A 24,581-nucleotide genomic window follows, 5' to 3' on the forward strand; every position below is an offset into this window, starting at 1 on the left:
GGCCCTGTGCTCGGAGCTGGCTGTGGGGTGCCCGGGGCCCTGTGCTCGGAGCTGGCTGTGGGGTGCCCGGGGCCCTGTGCTCGGAGCTGGCTGTGGGGTGCCCGGGGCCCTGTGCTCGGAGCTGGCTGTGGGGTGCCCGGGACTGGGAGAGCAGGGCCCTGTGCTTGGAGCTGGCTGTGGGGTGCCCGGGGCCCTGTGCTCGGAGCTGGCTGTGGGGTGCCCAGGACTGGACTGTCAAATGAGATTCCGGGTTGGAATAAGCTGGATGTGGACGCTGGGCCTGCCATAACATGCTTTGGTTTCCGCGACAACCAGGGCCACCACAGAGGGAGGGGGGCGGTGTGGGGTGCAAAGGGGGTATTTTCCCCAAGGCCTGGCAAGTCAGAGGCCTGAGGCTCTGGGCTGGTTCCGCTGCTACTGTAGCGGCAGCCAGAACCCTGGGCCCTTTAAATAGCTGCCTACATGGCTCTCGGGGCTGGCAGGAGAGGGGGTCTGAGCCACAGCCCGGGCAGTGCTGGCTGTCCCACCCTGCCCCATCCACTCAATGCCACCTCCTGGGGGGCGTGGACCCAGCTCTTTCTCCCCCCAACACACACACTTTGCCCAGGGCCTGAGGAAGCTGTTCCCACCCACCGGGCATAACACAACTGCTAAGACTTTAGAGCAGGGGCAGGGAACATTTTTGGGGTGGGGGGGCCACTAACCCACAGAAAAATCAGTCAGGGGCCACACGCAAGTGAGAAGAATAAACACAAAAAACCCACAGCCCTCCCCAAGCGAGAAGGAAAAAACCCCTCACAGGTGTGGTGCCCCCCGCCCCAGCTGAAATTCAGGGAAAAAAAAGTTTCCCTCACTCTTCTCAAGCACCAGCCCCATGGGGGGTTGGAGGGAGAAGGTGCTGAGGCTCAGGGCTTACTCCCCAGAGCTGGATTAACTCTTCCAGGGGGGGTCTAGGGATAATGGATTTTGTGGGGATCCCCTAGGCTCTGGGAGGAAGCAAAAAGGAGGGGGTTCAGGATCTGGGTGGGAAGGGATGCAGGAAATGGGGTTGGAGGTACAACCTGGAAAGGAGGGTGCAAGGAGCAGGACTGGCATTTAAGCAGGAAGGGGCCAGGGGATGGCGGTGAGGTGGGGGAGGGAGGGGGCTGCAGGTGGTGAGCCCTGATCCTCACGGGCCGGATCAAGGCAAGCCATGGGCCGGAGCCAGCTTGCAGGCGGTAGGTGGTGAGACTCTGACACTGAACCGGAAACCTATCCGCACCTGAAAGCGCCATTTAAAAACCACCTGACTCCTTTCCAAGCCTGCTGTGGCTGCTGTGAAGGCCTTTAATCAAGTCTGCCTTCAAAGGATCCCGCAGGTGGCTGGAATGCAAGTCAAATGACCGCTTGGCTGTTGACTGTCCCTGAGCGCTGTGTGTCTGCCCAGAGCAAGGGAGGTTGTCTGGCTACGCGTGGGTCACGTGTGTGTTCTCTGGAGGAGGGGGGCTGTGTTAGTGGTATTGCCCATTCTTCTCTGCAGAGATTGCCAGCTTCTTGAACACACTCGAGTGGCTTAACCCTCCTCTCCAGCTCCCAGTCGTGAGAGCAAACATGGGGGAAGGGAGGGGAGAAGTGCTCAGCGCTGGAAGGAACTGAGTCTCTCCAGCAGCACAGAATCTCCATTGGGGAGCCGATTGGTAGTGCGGGCAGCCTGACACGGCGTTCCTACCTGGAAGCTGGTCAGTAGCCCCATGGAAACCGGTGGTGAAGTCTCCGGAGTTTGCTGGACTCTACCAAACTGCTCTGATTTCAGTCTAAGGGTGCGGGGTGCTCAGAGTGGTCCAGGAAATCTGTGCTGCTCTGTACTTCACTGTCCCTGCTACAGCAGCCAGCTGAATCATCTCAGCAATCGGTGAATGGACAGTAATGCAGGGAGGTGTCCTAGCGCTTCTTGCCCACCCAGGGACCAAGCTCATCTCCAGAGAGGAGCAGAAAGAGCAGCTGCTTCTAGGGTCTCTGCAGCAGAAGGCCAAAGAAAGGGGGTGTGATCTGTGCCAGTGGTGTGCGGAATAAATTTTTCTATCTGCACTAAAGCATGTGCAAATGTGCACCACCAATAGAATCCTAGCTGTGGGTGCTCTGCTAATCAGCTGGGCAGCACTGAAATCTCTTCTGAGTGGCTGCCCAAGCACCCAGCTTCCAGGGAATGCTGATTGTGATGCTGGTTCGTAGCCCTTTTGCTGCTAGCAAAGCACAGGACTGGTGCACGAGCCCACAGGCGTTGGCGTCTGTCTGTCCGATTGGCTCCCGGCCCCGCATGCCGAGTGGAGCGGTACCTGCTTCATGCCCCAACGTTGCACACCTGAGCTCTGCAAAGGAGGGGTTGGTTTAGCCAGTGTAGAGTCCCACATGTCCCATGCTGCAGTGTCATTTTCCCCAGCATGCCCTGGCTAGACAGCAGGCGAGGCAGGGGTTTGCTCACACTGCTGGGCCTGCTAGCTGTTGAGACCATGCTGCTATTGGGAAATGCTGTGGAGCGGCCCTTCTGCGGGTGCAGTTCTGTGATGCAGCTGGGAGGCCCTTCCAGAGCCGGAGAGAAACGCGGGTGGTTCCCTGGTAAAACATCTTCCCTGCCTTTCCCTTCCCCTTGCTTTGGATTCCTAACCTGGAGCTTCTGTTTGGAGGAACTGGCCTTGGTCGGTGGTGAATGGGGCAAGGGGTGAATTGCTAAAGACAAACGGGAGTGGATACTAGGAGCGCTGGCTGTCTCCAGCTGGCCGGGAGATGAATCTGCTGCCCTCCCGTTCACCTGCCCTCTGTTTACACGAGCTCTGCCGGGAAGAGCTGCGCGCAATGGGGCTCTGATTGCATTACCAGCCGACAGCCGCGGCCCTGCCTGCCTGGCTCGGGGCAGCCGCTTGGTAACAAGCCGGCAGGTTCAAGCGTGAGGGAGCTCCGGAAGGACACAGTCCTGCCTGGCGAACGACGAGTGTGTCATTGGCATGTCTGCTTGGCACAGCTCGTCCCAGGGAGCTGAAGGCCAACTGCCTCTCCCGGCCTTTCCAAACAGACTAAAGCGGGCGCAGTCCTACAGAGAGCACGGCCTCGTCCGGGGCTCGAAGCAGGAGGACCCTCCGGTCCCCTCCGGACGTGGCCTGTCCCAGACACAGTGCAGCTAATGCTGGGGGCTAGGACGCGCTGTGTGCTTTTGGCCAGACTGCTGGCCTTTGCCTAGTGCCTGGGGCAGCTCAAAGCTTTTCTCCTTCCTGACCTAAGGCTGTCTGCCGGTCACTGCTTTGGCACAGTTTGTGCGGCAGCAGGGCCGGGAAGCCCTCATGGTGCCGGTGTAACCCATCAGCCCGAACCCCCCCCCTCTCCTGGCTCTCCATTCAGTGCCACGCCCCGTAGCTTGCAGCCCTGAGAGATGTCTGAGCTCAGGCAGTATGGAGTAGCTGCCCAAGGGTCTGCGTTGTGGGGCTGCGCAGCAGTTGCTGATCTGAGGGGATGCTGCTGATGAAAACCTTACCACACAGATGCCACTGCATGGGCCTGTCCCCTCCCATGGGGGACGGAGAGGCAGGCTTGGTTCTCTTCTCATATCTGTCTGTCTTTTTCCTTTTCTTTCTCTCTCTCTCTAGGTGGCCGATGCCATGAGGCAGATGCAAGAAAAGAAGAACGTTGGGAAAGTCATCTTAGTTCCTGAGCTGCCGAAGGAAGAGCCCAAAAAAGAGGAAAACTAAAGCGAGGAGACGTGTCTGCAGGTGGTGAATTTGTGGTTTAACGCCTAACCCTTTTGGGAGCTGGGAATGGGCGGATCGCTGCCCTCTTCCCCATTAAGGGAACGATACAATTTTTTTTTTTACAAGCCAGTTGTAGGCGTGTGAGCACGGGGGGTTGTGAATCACGTGCACCCGCCACGACCAGCCTCTCTCCAGGTGTGACTGCATAACCCTAAGCCCCAAGCCTCCTACTCTAGCCCTGCTTTTCTCACCTGCCACTTCCGGTTGTTATGTTTCCATTGCCAAATTCCTACCCGAGTTCTCTCTGGCAATGCCTCTCTGGCCTCCGAGCTGGCAGTGATTAATGGCTGTGTAGTGCGTTGCTGCAAAGCGTAAACGCAGATTGTTATAGCAACCATTGACTGTCTCCATAGAAACGGAGGCCTTGTGGCAGTCTGAAGCTGCACGTTCACGAGACGGATGTGCCAAGCCAGAGATGCTTGTCAATGAAATTGCTGTAGGAAAATAGCATCGATCCCTGCATTGTTCTAGTGCCGGTTATTTCTCTGACTTCGCTGCTCTGTCGTGACACTTTCCTTCTTCCTCTCCCTCCTCTTCCTCTCCCCCTGTCATCTTCGATGCGTCTTTTTCATTTGCTTGTTCCTTCTCTGTGCAACCTAAGGAGTTAGGCTGGTGCCCTATGAATACTAAAGAGAAATTTCAATTCAACAGTTTGCTCTCGTCCATTTTCTGCTCCCAAACCGGTCAGGAAAGTCTAAACCAATTCGGTGGTCAGGGATGGGTTTGGCGACCGACAGGACTCGGCTGTGTCTCCCAAACGAGTGACCCATTTGTGTTGGCTCTGTGTGCTTTGTTAACGTTGGGCTCTGAATGTCCATCCGGCTAAACTCCCCCGCCCCCACCCCACCCCGTGTTTGTTACCAAGGGCTGCCCATGTGGAACCGGGTCTGCGAGGCTGGGACCATGCCAGCCTCGCGGTCGGCCGTGGCTTCTGTGCTTGCGTGCGCTGGGAAAGGGGCTACTGCCAGGCTCAGGAAGGTCTGGGCTGGCGTCCGCCCTTTGGAGAAGCCAGCGTGTGACTCGGAGTGAGGCGCGCGTTGTAGAAATCAAACGTCTGGGCTCAGATCCGTCAAACCCTGCTGGTGGGTGGATCTCACCTGGTTAGCTCCCGGCTTTTGTTTTGCACTTTCCACTCCAGTTTTAATTGGCTTTTCAGATTGTCCACTAGTCTCCGGCCATCCCCAGGCTCTGCCCTGTTCCTGTGCCAAAGGGGGCTTTGCAGCGCATCTGCCAGTCTTTTTAGCATCCTTCCTGCGTGGACCTGGAGAACTCCTTTCCTCAGGATGAAAGCTGGGTGTGTGGGAAAGCCCCTGGGGCTTTAGTTCAGGTCGTGTCCTGGTGGGTGGTGCAGGGGCTCGGCCATTCCTAGTGCTTGGGATCTGTAGGGACCGAGCCTCTCTTTCTCCCCCGCTAAGCCTTTTCTGTCAAGTGCCACAGCAGAAGCAACATGCTGCCCTCCGAGCCAACATGGATCTCCTGAGCTGTGAACATCCCCCCAGCTCGGGTCTTGCCCCTCCACTGACATGAAAGCACAAGGATTTCATTGTGCAAGGAAAAAGAGAAGGTGGCATCTCCAGGAGGTGGGTGTTTCGCCACTGAGGCTGGTGTAACGACGTGGCTCAGCCGTGCCGCTGTCCCCTGCTGTAGACCGCGCTATGTGGGTGCCTTCTCCCAGCGCCATGGCCACCGCCTCTTGGGGGATGGAGTATGTGGGAGAGGCTCTTCTCTCGGTGTGGGCAGCTTCTTTGCCGCCGCGCCACAGTGGGGAAGCTGCATTAGCCCCTCAGTGCAGCCCTGTAGGGCCGGGATCCCGAGCAGCTGCGCCCGGGGAACTGCGATTGGATTCAGGCTTTCTCGTGCCTTCCTTCCTTCCCTTCCCCTCCCCACGCAGGGGTTGACTCCAGGGATGCGAATGCTGAGCTGACAAGCACAATTCCTTCCTAACCCTCTTCTCAACACCCATCCTGGCTGGGCCCTGCCCCCACCCCGAACCGCTCCTGCCCAGTGAATTCGCTTTCTGTTATTTCAGCCCAGGTTTGTGAAAGCAGCTCAGACGCTTGTTTTGCTGTAACACGAAAAGCCGGCTCCCATCTGAATCTTGGCTTCACCTGGAGACAGGTGGAGTCTGGCTAAACTGCACCGCAAAGCTTTCCTTAGGGTCTTGGAAAGGGGGAAACGATTGTACTTTTCCCCAGAAGCCCTCCTTTCCTCGGCTCTCCTCGGCCCACTGAGAGCACCTGGTGCCTTACTCCGGACAGCCTTATCCTAGGCACCAGTCTAGTCCCCCTTTTGATACCGTGTGAAGGAAGCAAATGGGAATCTCTTGTATCTTCTAGGGCAACTCCGATGTATGCTGCATTGCAACACACCATAGAAAACAGTATCTCAGTGCCTTTTCTAGACCGCTTGTCAGGCTAGCGAGTCACTGAAACCGTTGCCAAACCGGCCTCTTAAAATACTGCCAAATATCTCATGTGCTGCATAATAGATATGGCTTGTGCTAAACAAGCGACCTAGCCCTACTTCCCCCACGCCGCGAGATACTCCTCGTACGTGGGTGTGGTATGGACTTTTCCAGGCAGATCCCTGGAAGCCGTTCCTCCAGAGTCTGAGGCCTCGCCCGAGTTGGCTGAACTTGGATGTGGCCAAAGGTGACGCCAGCCTCCCCAAGTCTGTCATCTCTCTAGGGCCTGTCCCTCTTGCAAAGCTTTGTTGGAAGTGGCCTTTCCAGGTGCGGAGGACACTTGTCACCCTTGCGGGGACACTCTGGATTTCTCCCCGCCCCCCCGTGTTTGCTAGTGACGTTTCTACCTATAAACTCCTGATGCCCTTTTCACTTGTGAATCCTTCTGAGCGATTAGGTCTTTGTGAGATTAGCACCCCAGTAGCTATGATGTTTTCTACAGAAGATGAAAATTGCGTAACCCTGTGCTTTCTGGCCTCACGGGCTAATGCTCTGCCCTAGATTTTATAGTAGCCTTTCTTTCCCCTGGCGTTTTATAGGGCAGGTAGGATTAAACTTACTGACGTGTCCGTTTTTAGTACAACTTCATGACCAGTGTTTCAAGCAACCTGTTAAACAGCAGGTTGTGCTAGCAAGGACCAAAGCACAATGGCATTCCACGCCGGAAGATGTCCAATGTGCTCTAGGCACAACCTGTGTCATTCCAGGGACCACTGAACGCCACGTTGCCTCTTCCATTGGGTAGCGTTCCACAAGAGCTGACACACGGCTGTGTGTGCCTTTGAGGGATGGATCACTTTGACTCAAGTCTTGTACCATGGGGGGTAAACTGGCTAAAGGGCAAAAGTTGATGTCAGGACGCTACACGTGCTAGGTAGCTTCCCTGCCCTTTTTCCTGCGGCATGTTGCGATGCCTTCTGCCTTGGGCGTGTAGGTTGCGACATCAGGGGGACCTGTCTCCGTTCTCTGAGCATCAGTCTGTATCTGTTACCAAAACTGCCCATCTGAGAAGGGGGCCTTAAACCGACTTTACGTACTTTGCTTGTTTAGTTCTACTAGGACGTTTATTAACGTTACACAAATGTTTCTTGCACCCGGGAGATGGGAGGGCAAGGGAGTCCCTTGGCGTGCACAAGCGTAAGCCCTACACCAAAACCACCGTTCCTAAGCGCTGGGGAAAGGTCCTACAGACACCGGGGAAAGGAGTTTAGCTGCATGTTTAGTTACAAACCATCTGTGTGAAGTAGAGTTGAGTGACCAGTGATGGGCAAAAAGTGTTGTGGGCATCAGACTTCGACCAATGCAGGAATCAGACCCATCGGCAGCTGCTATCAGAGGTGGAGTCCCACGCCTGTAGCCAAACAAAGTCAGTGATGCCCAAGGCACTGGTGATGGCAAAGGGGGGTGGGCACCTCGCGTGTGCGAATGCGTTACTCTGTGAGCCTCTTGCGACCCATGGCAGCATCTGTGCCGCCCAGCTGATTTGCAGAGATGTGATGCGAGTGGCTGTTGTCTTACAGCGCAGCGTGGTTGGGTTTTGTTTTTGTTTTGTTTTTTAAAAAACCACCTCTCTATTCCGCTTTGTGCGTGTAACCAAGTTGAACCGAAAGCGAATTGTGCCAATGCTGTTTACATGACTACACAGTGTAATGCTCTTCTGCCTAACGTTACCGTATGCCTTATGTGTTCCACATGTTAATTAAAAGCATAACAAAAACCTCGTGGGCACGTGTAGCTGCTTGTGATGCCGTGGGGGTTAAGGATGTTGGGTGGCATAAAGCAAAAGTTGTGTGGGTTTGTCTGTGGCCTAGCAATGCATCTGGGGTGCGCTGTCGCACCTGGGTGGGACCTTGTCCCATCCATTTCATGCTCGGTCATGTGACCAGAGGAGTTGGGCAATATAAATGCTCCCTGGTTTGTTAGTAATCCAGATCAGTCACACTGGGAGGGGAGCCAAGATCTACCTTATGTGTTTTAAATACAGCTGCGACCTCCTTAGTCCAGCGCATGTGGGACCTGAAACCGTCTCAGAGGGAGTTGGTGGACCAGGGGAGGTCAGCCGCTTTGCTGACAGACTCTGGGCTCTCCTAGGGTCTGTCAGCAGATGGCCAGACATCCTTTTCCCAGGCCACTGGGCAGAGCTGGTCTTAGGGGCGGGTGAGTCGGGCAGTTGCCCCTGGGGCTGCCGACCTCCATAATCCTCTTCCCAGGTTTCCCTGGTTACTCCCTGACTTTTTTTTTCTTTCTTTTTGGCCTGGGGCTTCCAATTGGTTAGAACCGGCCCTGCCACTGGGTTCCCGGCTCTGGGGTCAGCCCCAGGGGTGCTGGAGCTCCGCAGCCCTTGGGCTGCTGGGGCTCAGCTATTCCAGGACGCCTGGGGCTCCGTGACCAGACGGGAGGCTGCTCCAGGGCCACCGGGAGGGACTCCACTGCCTCAAATCGGGACGCTCTGGCCCAGGGACTCTCTTTTCCAGCAACATCCTTGCCGGGCCAGAGTAACTCAACCTGTAGTCACTGACTCGGGGCTGCGGTGGGGGGGTGTAGCAGCAATGCCACTGGCAAAGGTGAAAGGAATCGCCATGCAACGTGACCAGGGCGAGCCCTCGGCGGGTCCAGCAGGGAGCCGTGCGCCAGAACCTCGATGGGTACAAGCGTCACCCCTTGTTAATAGAAACGTATCGGGGGAGCACAGACTGGTGGAGAGAGCATGTAACGCTGCACAGCTGGTATGAATGCAAAGCAGGCCCTAGGCAGCAGGCTTGAGTCTGTCCTCCCAAAATTTAAAGCCCACCCCTCTCCTCCCACCTTCTACGGGGCGGGGTACGAAGCAGGTCAGGGACCACGGATCCACAGGAAGATCAGTTGGGCTGCAAAACACCTCCCTGACGTGGCCCTCACACACCAGAGCCTGGTGGGGCCCAGGCTTGTGGATTTTGTGGGGCGAAAAGCCTCCAGGCAGTACTTCACTGCCACAACCAGGGGGGAGGGGCAGCAGGTGGGGTCGCTTCCTCCCCACGTCAGGCAGAGGCCGTGGGTCGGATCTGGTTCTGGCTCGCCTGACTCCGGCCCACGAGGGGCGAGGCTCCTCCCCACGCAGTGCGGAAGCAGGGCAGGTGCTCCAGCCCTGTCGGGGAGGGGCGTGTGGCTGGCATGCCAGCGCCGGCTCTCCCATACTCGGGGGGGAGCCTCGGGGCCAGATCCAGGCAAGGACAGGGCCTTAGGTTCCCCACTGCATGCACCTCCCCTGCCCTCAGTGCACTGGGTCTGAAAGAGGAGCCAGAGCCGGGTGACGAGGGTCTTAGTGCCTGGCTAACTATTCCTAAGGCTGCTTGTCACCCCGACTCATGCTCTTAGATTGGGGTGGGCAATCATTTTTCCCCGGGGCCACTTCAAAAAGGTTTATAAAGTAGCCCGGGGCCATCCTGGAAAGGGTGGGGCCTAAACAGGAAGGGGTGTGGCTATCCCACCCCCAGACCATAATTGGTCTGGGGGTGGGGGAGCCCTTTTGCCCCCTCCCTTCCCACTAGGCACCCATGCCCTTGAAGAGGCTTGGCATGCTCCCTACCCCCAGGCCACTCAGGGCCTGGGGGCAGGGGAGCGCGGGAAGCCTGCAAGGAGCACGTGGCGCTTTGAAGTGCCGCAGGCTCCTTGCAGGGCCGGGGCAGGGTGAAGGAAGCTTCACACAGCTCCCCCACCCTCAGGCCAAAGCCTCTGTTCGGCCCCCGCCCTAACTGGCTGGATCCAGCCTACGGAGGCCCTTTTGCCCACCCTGTCTTAGATCCTCGGTCCCGCTGGCTCCCAGCGCCGTGAGAATGCGGCTGCTTGTCGCTGATGGGCCAAGCGCTCTCCAGCAGGGAGCAGAGGTTGCCAGACGATGGGGTTGGCCACAGTGCGCGGGGGCCCAGGCCCGCTTGCCCCTTTCCCGGCAGGCTCGAGAACTGAATGGAGCCTCAAGTCCCCTCCTGGCCCACGGGCCACTTCAGAGGGGAGCTTGTGCTGCGGGTAAACGGAGACCCCCTCCCCCCCCCCCCCCAAAGATCTGGCTGCGGATGCCGCCTCTCCCTCGAACAACAGGAAGCAGATTTAGCACAGAGCTTTTGAGCAGCCGCCTGGACCCCAGCTGGGAAATGTAACCAGCAGGGTCATGGCTGCTTTGGGAGGGCTCAGGTCCGTCCTGCCCCCCTCTGCGATCAGCGCCAAGTGTTTCTTTGGAGCCCTAAATGCACCAGCCGTTCTCAGAACACGCCACATCAAAGCTGGAGGGGGGGGCTTGCAGGCTCCCAGCCGGAGCCACGGACAAGCTACTGAATGAGCGGGGAGGGAGGGGACATTTATTTGGACTCCTCTGTCCGACGACGACATGGAATGCAAAGTAACAGTGCAACGCCGTGCTCCCTCCAGCCCTGCCAACTTGGGCCCCTGGCTCTCCCTGGATCTGTGCTGGGGCCGGGAGCTCCAGCTTGTCTCTCCAAGGAATGAAAAGCCCAAGGTAACCGAAATGAAGTGTGATTCGGCACTGCCCCGGCTGCTAGTACGTGGGACCCTCTTGTCTGTTTTGGCTCCGTTCGCCGAAGAGGAAAGTGCTATTCCAGAAACTCCCAGGAGCGGCCGCCCCCAAGAGCACAACGGGGTTGTCCCAGCCTGGACCCTTTCTGCCACCAGGCACAGGCCTCCGTCGGAGAGCAGTAGGAGTTTAACACCAGTTAGGCTCGCAGTTCACTGACGCAGAAACAAGCTGTGCTAGAAGTTGCTGGTGGGTGGTTAACAAGCAAGACCAAGTGGGAGCTGGAGCTGGTAGTAGGTAGTTGACAGAAAGAAAAGGGGCAGCTACCATGGCTCCCAGCTGCCGCTGCAGCAGCAGTAGCAGCCATCAGCGCCCTGGACAATGCTGAAGGGTGAAAAGTTGCCCCAGCCTTGCCTCTTCTGCCCAAAACCCAGCCCTTTTCAGAGCCCCCTTCCCCACACACCCACCTTGCTCAGGGACTCAGTGAAGTCAATCAGCCACCCTGACAGCAGGTTTGACTTCTGCTCAGCAAGGGTGAGGGTGGGGGGTGGTGAGACGCTGCCATCGGACAGCTCGAGGCTCCGTGTGTTCACATTTGGCACAGGAATTCCTGGCAAGCAAAGGGCCCGGGTGGAGGCGAGTCCGGAGCAGCTCAGCCCTGAACGTGGCTTGTGCCGGCTGGGCCGGGCTTGGAGGACGGCAGCGAGGGGGTGGCTTTGGGCGGCTCAGCCCTGAATTTCACTCGATGCCCAAGTTTCTCAGCACGGCGCCGACCTGGTGGAGGTACTGGGCGTCCGGATAGCCCTTCCTGCCGGCAGAGAGGAAGAGGTGTGAGGGAGTGATCCCGGGAACGCTCACCCCGTGTTCCAAATTCTCCCCTTCCCAAGAGCCACAGGAAGGTTCCTATTCCTGCCCCTCCCCCCATAGCACGCACCTCATTTCCCAGGTTGGGGGGGAGCCAGAGACCTCAATCACACTGGGAACTTTTCAGAGCTCGCGCGTCCCTCCCTCCCCAGCGGCGGCCTTCACTAAGGGCCTCGCCGTGTCCTGCCTCCCAGGGAGGTGGCAAACATGCAGCGGGGAGAGAGTAGCATGAAACATTTTAAAATGGAGGTTGGATGCTTGCTCATTCGTGTAAGAACGGCCACGGTGGGTCAGACCAAAGGGTCTAGCCCGGAGTCTTGTGTTCCAACAGCGGCCAGTGCCAGATGCCCCAGAGGGAATAAACAGAACAGGGAATCCTCAAGTGAGCCCTCTCCTGTCACCCGTTCCCTGCCAGTGATAAACAGAGACTAGGGATACCATCCTTACCCATCCTGGCTAATAAACATTGATGGACACATGAATTTATCTAGTTCTTATTTTAACCCTATTAAAGTCCTGGCCTTCACAACATCCTTTGGCAAGGAGTTCCACAAGTAGACTGTGCGCTGCGTGAAGAAAAACTTCCTTTTGTTTGTTTTAAACGTGTTACCTCTTCATTTCACGTGGTGACCCTTAGTTCTGATGTTAGGGGGAACAAGTAAAGAGCTTTTCCTTGTTCACATTCTCCGCATCAGTCATGATTTTATAGACCTGACAAAGCGGCTGCTGCAACCCCGCCAGCTGAGATAAGAGGGTTCAGGGTCCAGAAGCAGCTGGGGGCTCGGGCAATTCCCGGGCACGGTGCTATGTTGCAGCACTGGTGCCAGCTGTCAGCCAGGCCCCGAGATGGGTTCGCTCCCGGGCTGGCTGAGCACTGGGTGATGTGCCAGGCCCGGATGCAGCACAGCAGCCGGGAGTCCAGAACCAAGCCCTGTTCCTAGGCCAACAGCTAACAAGCCAAAGGCCCCCTGGGCCCCGATCCCCTGTCCAAAGGTACCTGGCCTTGCCCTTGTCGAAAGAGGTTTTGTGGGGGATGAGGTGCCATGCCACCCTCTCCTCCCCGTCACAGGACTGGAGCTGGAAGGTCAGGCCCTGCTCAAACGCTTTCTGCAGCAGCTGAGAGATCTTCTTCCCCTCCCTGTTGTCAGGCAGGAAGGCCTGGAAGCGGCCACCCCTATACGGTCTCCCGGGTCGGGGGTCTCCAGCCTAGAAATGGAGGGGGAGGGGGAGAGGGGCAGGGGAGGGAAGAAGGGAGAAAGCTGCCGTGAAAATCAGCCCCGGGCAGAAGTTTGTGTTGGTGGAACGGGGCCGCCCTGAGGTTTGCCCATGGGCAGGCAAAGCCGGTTTCGATGCCTGCCATGGTAACGCCCCCCCCCCCCCGCCGTGAAGGCAGGGTCAGCTGAGGGGAGGTTTGAAAAGCAGCAGCGCTGCACCCCTTCCCCGTCCGGCCCTGCCCACGGAGAGGCTCGTCAGCAGGAAGGTGGCAATGAAGAGGCTGCTAGCGGCCTGGTTGTGACGTTTCCTGCCCTCACACCCTCCTGCACAAATGCGCGTCTCCACTGCGGCTTGAATTGTGGGGGGAGGGGGAGAGAAGATAAGAACGGCCAGACTGGGTCAGCCCAAAGGTCCATCTGGCCCAATCTCCTGTCTGCTGACCGTGGCCAATGCCAGGTGCCCCAGAGCAGGGGTGGGCAAAAGGGCCTCCGTGGGGCGGATCCGGTCCACCAAGTGGGTTTATCCAGCCCACGGATGCCCTGCTGCTCCCCTGCCCCCCAGGCCAATCAGGACCTGGGGTGGGGGGCGTGTGCGAAGTCTCCCCTGCCAGCGGCGCGCCACGCTTAGCATGAACCGCCAGGGTTGACTCTCCGAGCCGTGTGCCCCTTGCCAGGTGGGCGCAGGGTGCGAGAGACTGTGTGCGCTCTCCTTGCCCCCAGGCCAGTCAGGGTCTGTGGGGTGGGGAAGCACAGCTGTGTCCTGGCCCCGCCCCTTCTGCCCAAGTCCTGCCCCTTTTGGGGCAGCCCGGGACCACTTCAAAAATTTCTGAAGTGAGCCCCCTGTCTAAAATTATTGCCCACCCTTTACCCAGAGGGAGGGAACACAACAGGTAATCCGCACGTGATCCCTCTCCCGACATGCGTTTCCAGACAGCGGCTAGGGACACTATTCCTCCCCATCCTGGCTAATAGCCACTGGTGGGACCTAACCCTCCATGAATTCATCTAGCTCTTTTTTTAACCCTGTTAAAGTCCTAGTCTTCACCGCATCCTCTGGCAAGGAGTTCCACAGGTTGACTGTGTGCTGAGTGAAGAAAAACGTCCTTTTGTTTGTTTTAAACCTGCTGCCTAGTCATTTCATTTGGTGACCCCTAGCTCTTATATTGTGGGACTAAGTAAATAACTTTCCCTTATTCACTTTTTCCACACCAGATTATTGCTGAGTTGGAAGGGGCGTGTAGGAAAACACTGTCCCACCTCCGTCCGGGAACAATCAGTGTTGGGCTGGGCCTGGCCTTAAAATAAATAAATAAATGGGAGGGAGAGGGGAAAAGTTGCTGCCTGTGAACAAGCTGCAGACCTGGCACCCGCAGAAAGCCAGAGGCCCCCCTTCGGCCCAGGCAGAAGCTGTTTCTGCCTCATTCCACTCTCCCTGCAAAACTCCACTGCTGCGGCACCTACAATGTAAGAATGGACAGACTGGACTAGACCAAAGGTCCAGCTAGCCCAGTCTCCTGTCGACCGACAGTGCCCAATTCCAGATGCCCCAGAGGGAAGGAGCAGAACAGGCCAATTACTGAGTAATCCACCCCGTCGCCCACTCCCAGCTACCAGGAGGCTGAGGTTTAGGGACACCCAGAGCCTGGAGTTGGGTCCCTAACCATCTTGGCCAATAGCCATGGATATGCTTATCCTCTATTGCCATTATTAAGCTCTTTTTTGAAGCCAGTCATTGTTCTGAGTTTCATAAGACCCCCTGGCAAGGAGTTCCACAGGTAACCACGTGCTGTGTAAAGCAGCACTTACATTTGCTTTAAGCCCATTGCCTAGTAAGTTTATTGGATAATCTCTGGTTCTTGTTATGAGAAGGGGAAAAGTACCACTTCCTTATAGTGACGTAAAATCCCATTTAATGAGTTAACCGGTTAAACATTATGTTTAAGCAGTTAACTGATTAAACGGGAGTGGGTGGGGGCACTTGCTCCAGCCAGGCTGGAATGCCTCTGCCGCGGCGTGCTGGGGTGGACCCGTTGTGGACGGACGCTGCTCCGGCCAGGCTGGAGATCACTGCCAGCAGCAGGCAGGGTGGGGAGGGCTGCTACAGATTAACCATTCACATCCCTACTTCTTTATTCGCACTCTCCACACCACTCATGATTTTATAGTCCTCACGCATGTGCCCCCTTAGACGTCTCTTTTCCAAGCTAAACAGCCCCAGTCTTATTAATCTCTGCTCACGTGAAGCTGTTCCAGGGCCCTGATCATTTTCATTGCGCGTCTCTGAATCTTTTCCACTTGAATCGCTTTCTTCTGAAATGTGATGACCAGAACTTCAGGTGTGGGCGTACCGGGGATTTATATCGTTGCATGACGCTATGTTTTCTCACATTAGCGACCCCTTTTCTAATGCGTCTTTACATGCGGGGTTCAGCTTTTTTGACCGCTGCTGCACACTAAGCAGATGTTCTCAGAAACGTACCTACACTGACTCAAAGATCTCTTTCTTAGTGGTAACAGCAAAAAGTGGTAGACCCCCCTTTTGTATGTATCGTTGGGATGATGTTTTCCAATGTGCATGGCCTTGCACTGAATTTCATCTACCGGTTTGTGAACTGGTCACTCGGTTCTGTGCAATCCCTTTGTAACTGCAGCCAGCTTTGGATTTAACTTTCTTGAATGGTTTCGTATCATCTGCAAATTTTGCCACCTTCTTGCATATCCCCTTCTCCAGTGAATATGTTGAACAGTGCAGGTCCCAGGACAGAGTCTGGGGGGACTTTAATACTTTTCACTGTGAAAACTGACTATTTATGCCTCCCCTTAAGTTTCCTGTCTTTTAAATGGTTACTGATCCTGGAGAAGACCTTCCTTCTTAGCCCATGACAACTTACTTCGCTTAAGAGCCTCTACTGAGGGGCCTTGTCAAAGGCTTTCTGGACATCTAAGTATACTATATCCACTGGATCCCTTTTGTCCACGTTTGTTGTCCTTTCAGAAAATCCTAATAGATTGTGGAGGCGGGACTTCCCTTTACAAAAGCAGCGTTGATGCGTCCTCAACCAATCGTGTTCATCTTAGCACTGGAAAAAGTTCAGAAAAGGGCAACAAAAATGGTGAGGGGGTTGGAACGGCTGCCATCTGAAAAGAGATTAAACAGACTGGGACTTTTCAGCTTCGAAAAGAGGAGATGAGGGAGGGACATGACAGAGAGCCACCAAATCATGACTGGTGTGGAGAAAGCGAATAAGGAAAAAATATGTACTTGTTCCCATAACATAAGAACTAAGGGTCGCCAAATGAAATGAATAGGTAGGTGGTTTAAAACAAACAAAAAGAAGTTTTTCTTCGTGCAACACACAGTCAACTTGTGGAACTCCTTGCCAGAGGATGTTGTGAAGGCCAGGACTTTAACAGGGTTCAAACAAAGAATAAGATACATTCCTGGAGGTTAGGTCCATCACTACTTATTAGCCAAGATGGGTAGGAATGGTGTCAGAGGCTGGGAATGGGTGACAGGAGAGGGATCGATCGCTTGATGGTTCCCTGTTGTGTTCACTCCCTCTGGGGCATCTGGCATTGGCCACTGTGGGCAGACAGGACACTGGGCTAGATGGGCCTTCGGGCTGACCCAGTGTGGCCGTTCTTATGTTCTTACCTATATGTCATAATTCCGTTTCTTACGAGCGTGTTTCAACTGCAGCTCATCCCCGACTATGCTTCCAATCTGCCTGCTATGCTCCCCCGCCTCCCCTCTTGAGAGCTCTTTGGGGCAGGGACTCTGCTGGGTGCGTCCCACGCCCAGTGCAATGGAGCTCTGGCCTCTGACTGGGACAGCTAGATGGTTTAAGGAGAGGGCTGGCCGACTCTCTGTGCTGCCCGGCTACCTACCTCCTGCACCCCGTCAGGGATGTCATAGGTGATCTTGAGCGTCGGGTCTCGAAAGTAGCCAGGGAGACTCTGGGACAAGGTCACGACCTTGAACGTCCCTTTAATAGCCCTTGCTCTCCTGCAGCAGGCGGGGGGCGTGTCGTCTGCGGCGAAGCAAGTCCTGCACAGGGAGTGGCCGCACGGGGCGCGGCAGGTCGCCGTGGGCGAGCTCCGGCACGCTTCGCACTTCCCAAGCTTGTGCTCATCACCTTCCCGCCCGGGGCTGGAGTCTCTTGGCTCCCGCTCGGAACCCCCCGTCTCCTGCCTGTCCCCCTCTCCTGCTGGGAGCAAGCGCCCTTCCTGGCTCTCGGGGTCCACCTGGCCCGGCTTGGGGGGTTGCTCTGTGGCGGTCCTGGCTGGCGGCGCCGTCGCACAGGTAGACAGCCAGACAGGCAAGGATCGCGGGGCACCGTCTGCCGCAGGAGCAGGGGACCTCGGGCCTTCCCCAGCCTCACCGGGGCCTCCTCGGCTCTTGTCCCTTGCGAGCTGGAATCTGTCAGGCAGGACCCGTTTTACCCTGGCGGCCTCGGGCTCTCCAGCTGGCCTCTCCCCCTGCTGCAGCTCCTGAGGCTCCCTCAGACTGAGGCTCTGCCTGCCTGCCACGCCGGCATCAAGATGGCCGCTGCCTCCTTGCACGTCCTGCGAGTGGCTGTGGTAACTTAGGTCCTCCCTCCCCACCGCCTGGTGATGGCTGCTAGTTTTCATGGCGTTCCACCCGGGACCACTCAGACTCCTTGTGTCAGCACCGTCCAGCAGGGGATCCCTCTCCGGTGGGCCGCTAACCTCCGGCTGCTGCAGTCCCTCCCGGCTCTGGTACTGTTCGGTCACCAGCGCTGGGTCCTGGGGTTTCACCTGCCACGTAGGGCTGGGATTTGCCGTGTACGGCGATCCCTCAGGCCCTGGAGACGGGGAAGAAAGCCGCAACATGCTTCGCCTCTGGGCCAAGAATCTCTGGAAGGCCTCGTTGACGCTCGGCAGGGTGTCCTTGGGGCACAGGAGATGCAGTTTGTACCGGTCTTTGCTGACACGGACCTGCTCGGAGCATCCTTGCAAGAGGCCGCACAGCTCGGTCAAGGCCTCGTCGCTGGGCCCGTCCACATCGAGTTCGGAGTAGCTGAAGCTCTGGCAGATGAGAGCAGGACACACCCTCCGGCAGAGAGCCTCCATCTTCCACCTGGCCTGGAGGAGCTTGGTCCGGTCCTCGGCGGTGAGCGTCAGCACGGCGCCGTCGCTGCCCCTGCGCTCGGAGAGCAGGACGCCGCCCTCCCTGCACAGGCCGGCGATCACGGCGCCGTGAACGTCTTTCAGATAAGCCCAATGCACGGGGTCCAGGCTGAGCTCCTCGCTCGCCGCCCGGCCCCCGCTGGCTGCCCTGCTGGGGTCTCGGGGCGTGTCGCTCGCCTTGGGCGTCGGGATGGAGAAACTGCTGGAGCGTCTCAGCGGGGCGGCGGGCGCTTTGGAATCGAGTGCGGAGCAGGTCCCCGTGGTGTCAAACAGGCTCAGGGATTTGAAGGCAGCAGACACGTCGCTCATGGGCTGAGGCCTCACGGGGCCGGGGCTTTCTTTACCTCCTGCAAACAGAGACAGCGTCTTGGGCCTCAGGGGCAGGGAGCCCCCCTTCCGTCGCTCCCAATCCTTCAGCGCCATCTGCTCAACCTCCGCCGCTGGCCTGGTGCCGGCCGCAGAGACGAGCAGGTGGTGCTGCCCTGGTGCTGGGTCGCTCTGGCCCGGGGCGCCAGCTTCCCTTAACCAGCTGCCAGAAAGCTGCGCCAGCCCCGTGAGCGGGGCGCTGCGAGCCGGCGCGGGCCGGGTGCTGGGGAGAGACCCCGCGTGCTGCGCCAAGCTGAAGTTGGCAGCCAACTTGTGCTCCCCTTTAAACTCCAACGTGCCGTGGCTTAGTCTCGGTGGTGGAGCCGCCATGGTGGGTTTGGGCTTGGCATCCCCTCCGGGAAGGGCGGCTGTGTAAGCGACCTGGGAGGCGTCGGACGTCCTGAGAGCGCCTGCGGCTCTGCTCCCGCTGCTGCCAACTTGGAGGTACTGTTTGGCCTGGGAGACGTCCACCAGATTCCCGATGAGGTAGAGATGCCTCTCGTCGGCGTGGCAAAGGAGCAGCGGCCAGAGCTTCTGCAGCTCCCCTTGCAATGCCTCCGCCTCGCCGCTCAGCTCCGCCTTGAGGACCTTCTCCTTGCGCAGACTGGCCTCCAGCTGCTGATAGAGCTGCAGCAGCGCCAGGCGGGCCTGCGCCAAGGCGCCCACGTTCCCCGTGTTCGTCGGGGAGGCCTGCAGGTAGAGAATCGCGATGCCGTCGCTGCTGACGTCCACCATGTCCACCTGGTGTTGCTGCAACACCCGCTGGGACTCACTGCTGCAGAACCGCTGCATGTACAGGTAGATGTCGGCGTCCATCACCAAGGAGAAGTCCTCCAGCTGCTCCACCACCTCCCCATCCACAGGGTCCCCGTGCAACGGGGGCTCAGACGCCTCCCGGCCCGTACTCAGCTGCTTCTCCACTTTGGGATCTGGCAAAGGGGAGCTGGGCCCTTGCTGGGAGGTGGACACCTCCACGGCCGAGGGTAGGTGGCCGGCTACCTCCAGGGGGGCCTCTTTGGCTTGCTGGCTGCTCAGCAGCTCCTGGCTGAAGGCCTGCAGCTCGGTGAACAGCCCCTTGACCGTGCACAGCATCTCCTTGGAGTCAAAGCTGAACTGCACGTTGCTGTAGCGGCGGCGCAGGCTGCGCAGGAGGGTTTTGCCGTCCACGAGCCTCCCGTAGTCAATGATCATGCAAACATGCACAAAGACCTGCGGGGACAGGGCCCAGAGGGTCAGGGGGCGGCGACTGAGAGCCACGTGCCCCCCACAGCAGCCCCCACCCCACTGCCCCAGCAACAACAGCCGCAACAGGACACCAGCAGCTGCACACCCCCTCTGTCCTTGGCACAGGGTCACCTCAAGGCCGAGTACCCAGCGCCCCCACCTCTCCTTGTACTCTGTTTGCTCGCCCCAAGGGCAGGCAAACAAACCTACATTAGCCTCGTGCTGCGCTGCCCACGGAGACACCTGCGGCAGGAAGGGGTTGGCGGCTGGCGGCCGGGAGCAGGGAGTGGAGCCGAGGACGAGTTTCATACGGTGACGGCAGCACCCCTGCGAGCAGAGAGCTCTGCAAAGAGCCCAACCCCAGAGATCTCTTCGGGCCACCAGGATCTCCGCCCTGGCTGCAGCTGCCTTGGGCCGGCCTCTGACATCACACATAGTTGCTGTGGAGACGACTGTGATGTCACAGACAGCAGGGTCCCACCCAGAGCAGCAGAGAAATCAGAGGAAGGGCAGAATCGCCTCCAGGTCTCTGTCACCTAAACTCCCTGGGGCGGGGCGAGGAAATCGCCTGGCTCACGAACTTAACACCAGCCCCGGCCTGGCCATGTGCGAACAGTCGGGCTGGGTTTGAGGCCACCCTTCCCCCTCGCACACACTGCTGGTCCCGCCCGCTTGGACAGGTCCAAATGCAGACGGACGCAGTGTAACACTGGGCCCTGCCTCCGGCACGTTATCAGCAAAATCCCCGTCAAAGCCTCATCTGCTTACAAAGAAACCGAGTTTGCTTGCACCCTAATTATGATGGTTCCGCAGAGTCTCCCTCCCTGTGTCAGGTGCCTGGCCGGGGGGACCCCGCGCATACCTCGTCCGGGCTCAGCTTGGCCTCATGCGCCGTGACCGTCAGCGGGTACGCCTTTCCACCGACCAACAACACGTGGTTCTCCGTCGCCAGGACCCTCTGAGCCACTGCGCCGAGCAAAGCAATAGACACCGGTCAGCAGGCCGTGTCCAGCCCGTGCGGCACCACCGGGGCACTGGGCTTGCCAGCTGGAGGAGGCCCAAAGCGGGGTAACCTTTCCCTCCGTGCGACCCCCCAGGACACGACCTGAGTCCCCTCTAAGTTGTGCGGCTGCTCCGCTGTCTACCGAGCCCTGCGCAGGGGCTCACCACCTCTGCCTGCCAGCCACAGCAGCTCCCTGCCGGGGCCGGTGGAGAGGAATCGCTCCCTTCCCTGGCAGCAACAGCACCGTGCTGCGTCTGGGGAGGTGGGTCTCTGCTGGCGATGCTGCCCAACCTGGAGCTGCCCCAGAGCTGCCATGGCCTAGGGACAGGTGCCCCTTCTCTGGCCCCCACCCAGCCTCGCCGGGACCTGCCCCAGCTGTGGGACAGGAGCCCTTCCCCAGGCTGTGCCCGCTGGAGCTGCGGCAAGTGTGGAGAGGCGCCTCTCACCTGGCCCCAAGCTGCTGCGGAGACAGAGGGCTGGGGGGAGTCCTCTCTTCTCGGAGCAGCCTGCACCGGGAACCATCATCCCTGCCCCCACAGCCAGAGCCCTCACCCCACACCCCTACCCTCTGCCCCAGCCCTGAGCCCCCCTCCCACAGCCCAACCCCTCGGCGCTACCCCCGGCCCACGCTGTCCGTGTGCGGAATGACTTTTGTTCTGTGACACATCCCCTCCCTATTGCTGCACATAACAAAAGTCCTGCCCGTGGATCAAAACTGAAGAGGGAACACTGGCCCCAACAGCCCAGCAGGTGCTGCCCGGCGCGGGCCCGCCCCTCTCGCCCCCTGCAGTACCTTCCGCGTCCTCGAAGGTGACAAGGGCGCAGGCCGGGGAGCCGGCCACGATGTGGATGTCGGCGATCTCGCCGCCGCCGTTGCGGGCGCGCAGGAAGTGGATGGTGAGCTTGTCGGCGACTCTCTCCGGCGGGATGTCTGTGGGGATCCCCCCCACGCGCACCGTGCGCCCAGCCATGCTGCCGGACCCCCCTGTGCGGAGGAAGCGCGGATGTGAGGCAACCAGCAGAGCTCTCGGGCCGCCAAGGGTGCCCCCCCTCCACGGGGCTCGTAGGCAGGAGACCCGGGTTCGGTTCTGGTGCACGTGATCTACCAAGCAACTATTTGCTGCCGCGCCCCTCCCGGTGGGCAGGTCCCAGTCCCGTCTGTCGCTCCGTTTCTGCACCTGTACACAGAATTGCTGCACAAGGGCTTGTGCGGCTGAACCGCAGAGCATCTGCACAGCCTGTTTGGATCCTCAGCCCAAGACTGAAGGGGAAACCTGAGCAGCCACAGCCAACCTGCAGCAAATCCCGGCCCTTCACCGCATATGGCACCCAAAACCTCTCCTGCTGGGAGTAACCCCTCCGGCATCACGGTCACAGCTCAGTTCCGACGCCCATGAGTGGGAATCAGGAAACCACCATCCCGCAGGAGACAACACTGGAGTCCTGCCGCTGGAGCACAACAGCACGTGGCCAGGCACCTCGCTACAAAAAGGGCAGGACAAAAGCCTCTGCCCAAGGCACTTCCTGGGAATAGCGGGCCAGATGGGGGAGCGCTCATGCCAGAACCAAGATGTCCCCCCCCACCAGTGTTCCCTGTAAGCTGAGTGTTTCAAATGCCACCCAGCTGTTGAGCAGAGCACCCACTGCTGGCAGCAGGTGTTTCTACTGGTGGTGCACCTCTGTGCATGCTTTAGTGCGCAGAACAAAATGTATTCCGCACATGGGTGGAAACAATTAAGAGGGAACACTGCTCCCCACCTCCCTTTCCTAACCCACAACCCCATTTGCCCTAAGGGAAAGGGAGGTCTCTTGGATTTGTGCATCAGCAGTTCTTCTCCAGGGAGCTGGAAGGTTTTTTTTCTGGTGTCAAGGCTCCCACCAGGAGAGCCAACCCCTCCTCCTCCTGAAGTGGTATCCATGGCTTTCTGGCACCGAGCTACTGAACGGCCAGCCCGGGCAGGCACCAAGGGCGCTGACTAGTTCCCCAGCTCCCGTCTGGCGTCAAGGCGCCAGCTTCCTGCAGCCACATGAATAATGCAGCCGCGGGGCCCTGCCCTCATGCATACACCTCAGGGTCACTCTTTGGAAAGGCCGCGGGGGCAATGCTCAGTCTCTGCCACTCTGCTAAGGGCTCCGGGCTTTGTTGCCCCAGCCCAGGGAGCAGGGGGTGGAGAGGGGACACATCTCTGCTCACCCGCAAGCAAAGGGACTGAACTCTTGGATTATTCATGAGCTGTCACTTAACATGCACAAAGGCAGCTGAACCGGCTATTAATATTTATGAGGCCTCGGAGCCGGGGAGGGGGAACGGGACCCTTCTGTGCCTCTGAATTCTCATTACGTGTGAAGGAGCTGACAGAGCCCCCCCGACACCTCCTCTAGGCCAACACCCTGTGCCCCATCTGGTGCAGGAACAGCCTGGAGATAGGGGGAAGGACTGGGAGCCCCTGCCCCTCGAGGCAGGGCCAGGCCCCAAATGCGCCCTGCTCAGTGGTTTGCCACGAGGCGTGCGGTGGCGCAGCCGTTACCACGCCCGCTGCTTTTAGTGTCTTGCTCTGGTTTCTCACTGCAGCAGCTGGCGGGAAACGGGCATGGGGGGGGGAGGTGTGGGGCAGGCAGCCACATCACCCCCTGCTCCCGCCCCGGGCCGAGCCGGCGGTTCCTCAGTCGACCACGAAAGGGCAACTTTTTTCATCACTGGCAAGGCGTGGCGGGGGCGCTGCCTGGCTAACACCTGCCTCTTTGGGCCTCTGAGGCTCTGCGCATAGAGCAGCCCTGCTGGAGGAAAAGGCGTCTGGCCGAGGGCACCCCGAGGCTGCAGGGATCCCCTAAAGGGTTAGGGTCCCTAAAGGGGGCAACTGGCTTGGCAGGCGGCGTCTGGGAGCAGCGTGGCCCGCTCAGCTCTCGCTGGCTGCAGTGGCCAGCGGCTCCACGCAGCCACCAGAGCCGACGGCAAGAAGGGGCGCCCGTGGCTCGGGCTCCCCCAAGCATCAGGCTGCAGCCCGGCCCTTGGCAGGGGGCAGAGCCGAGGGCGTAGCGCCGGGGGGGGCCGGTCGCAAGGGCGGGGATGGAAGCAGCGAGGGGGGGGGGATGAGCCAGATTCCGCCCCCCCCCCCAGACTCCCAGCTGGGGCCGCACGTGGGGCGCGGGGGGGGGCGCTGGAAGCCCTGCCTCGGGGGGGGGGTATTTACTGCTTCAAGCCGGGGGGGCGCATCCCCCGCCGGGGGGGGGGCAGAGGCGGGCCATGAGCTGGCGGCCCCCCCGGGGGGTTCAGAGTGGGACGGGGGGGCACTGCCGGGGCTGTGTGCGCCCCTGGGGGCTGCCCATGGGGGGGCCCCTCCCGCCCCCGGTACCTGCGGGCTCCGCTCCCAGCTCCGGCCCGGGCGCCGCGGCGGGGAAGCGAAAGTGAAAGTCCGCGGAGGAGCCGCCCAGGAACCGCCCCCCCCCCCCGGGATCCGCCCCCCCCCCATGCCTCCAGTTCCCCCCCAGCATAGGGCTTCTCGCCCTATAGCCCCTCCCCCCAAACACTTATAGCCCCGGCCTGCCCCCCAATGCCCATTGACCCCCCCCCACACACACACACTGGGCTCTCCATTGTCCCTGCCGCAACTCCCCCCCCCCCCCCATCCTTATAGCCTGGCTCGACACCCTCCCCCCTGGCTCCTATAGCGCCAACCCGAGCCCCCCAGAGCCAGCTCGCTCCCCGCCACCCCACTATAGCCCCAGCACCGCCCAAGCCCCTTCCCCTCCCCTCCATCCCCTGCCCCCCTTCACACACAGGAACAGCCCCCCCCGCCCTGATGTCCCACCCTAGGGGCTCCCCATCCCCCCACAGTGCCAAGGAGGCAACCCTCCCACCCCAGTGCTTCAGCACCCTGGCACTGTGGGCGGGGGAGCTCAGGCTGGCAATACAGCACCCTCCTTCCCTGCCGAGAATCCCCTGGGCTAGCACTTGAAGCCCCCATGAAGCCTGGCTACTTTCCCCCCCGCCCCAGCGAGGGCAGCACCACAG

General features: G+C 59.2%; 2 protein-coding genes across 2 annotated transcripts in view; one reads left to right on the forward strand and one right to left on the reverse strand.

Annotated features, from left to right (window-relative positions):
• VAT1 (vesicle amine transport 1) overlaps positions 1-7,960 on the forward strand; it is a 34,742-nt gene extending 26,782 nt beyond the window's left edge. Inside the window, exon 6 of the mRNA XM_075911407.1 lies at positions 3,618-7,960. Coding sequence (XP_075767522.1) covers positions 3,618-3,719 — 102 coding nt within the window. The 3' untranslated portion in view covers positions 3,720-7,960. The remainder of the gene's footprint in view (positions 1-3,617) is intronic.
• On the reverse strand, positions 6,466-24,009 carry LOC102444464 (uncharacterized). The gene is made up of 6 exons (XM_075911406.1): positions 23,923-24,009; positions 21,363-21,554; positions 20,429-20,532; positions 16,714-19,551; positions 12,609-12,817; positions 6,466-11,555 (listed from the first exon to the last, which is right to left on the reverse strand). The coding sequence occupies exons 2-6, from the start codon at positions 21,538-21,540 to the stop codon at positions 11,486-11,488; spliced, it is 3,399 nt and encodes a 1,132-aa protein (XP_075767521.1). The 5' UTR covers positions 21,541-21,554; positions 23,923-24,009; the 3' UTR covers positions 6,466-11,485.
• Between the last annotated feature and the right edge of the window lie 572 nt (positions 24,010-24,581).

The sequence above is a fragment of the Pelodiscus sinensis genome, chromosome 29 (assembly GCF_049634645.1).
Source record: "Pelodiscus sinensis isolate JC-2024 chromosome 29, ASM4963464v1, whole genome shotgun sequence".
Classification (NCBI taxonomy): Eukaryota; Metazoa; Chordata; order Testudines; family Trionychidae; genus Pelodiscus; species Pelodiscus sinensis.

Bases quoted from the DNA above. Each gene is read 5' to 3' on its own strand.
- LOC102444464 (XM_075911406.1), bottom strand. From the start codon at position 21,540: ATGGCTGGGCGCACGGTGCGCGTGGGGGGGATCCCCACAGACATCCCG. The intron at 20,533-21,362 runs GTACTGCAGGGG...TGCTCGGCGCAG, and splicing joins CACCTTCGAGGACGCGGAAG to TGGCTCAGAGGGTCCTGGCG. The intron at 19,552-20,428 runs GTATGCGCGGGG...CTGTCCCCGCAG, and splicing joins CCAAGCTGAGCCCGGACGAG to GTCTTTGTGCATGTTTGCAT.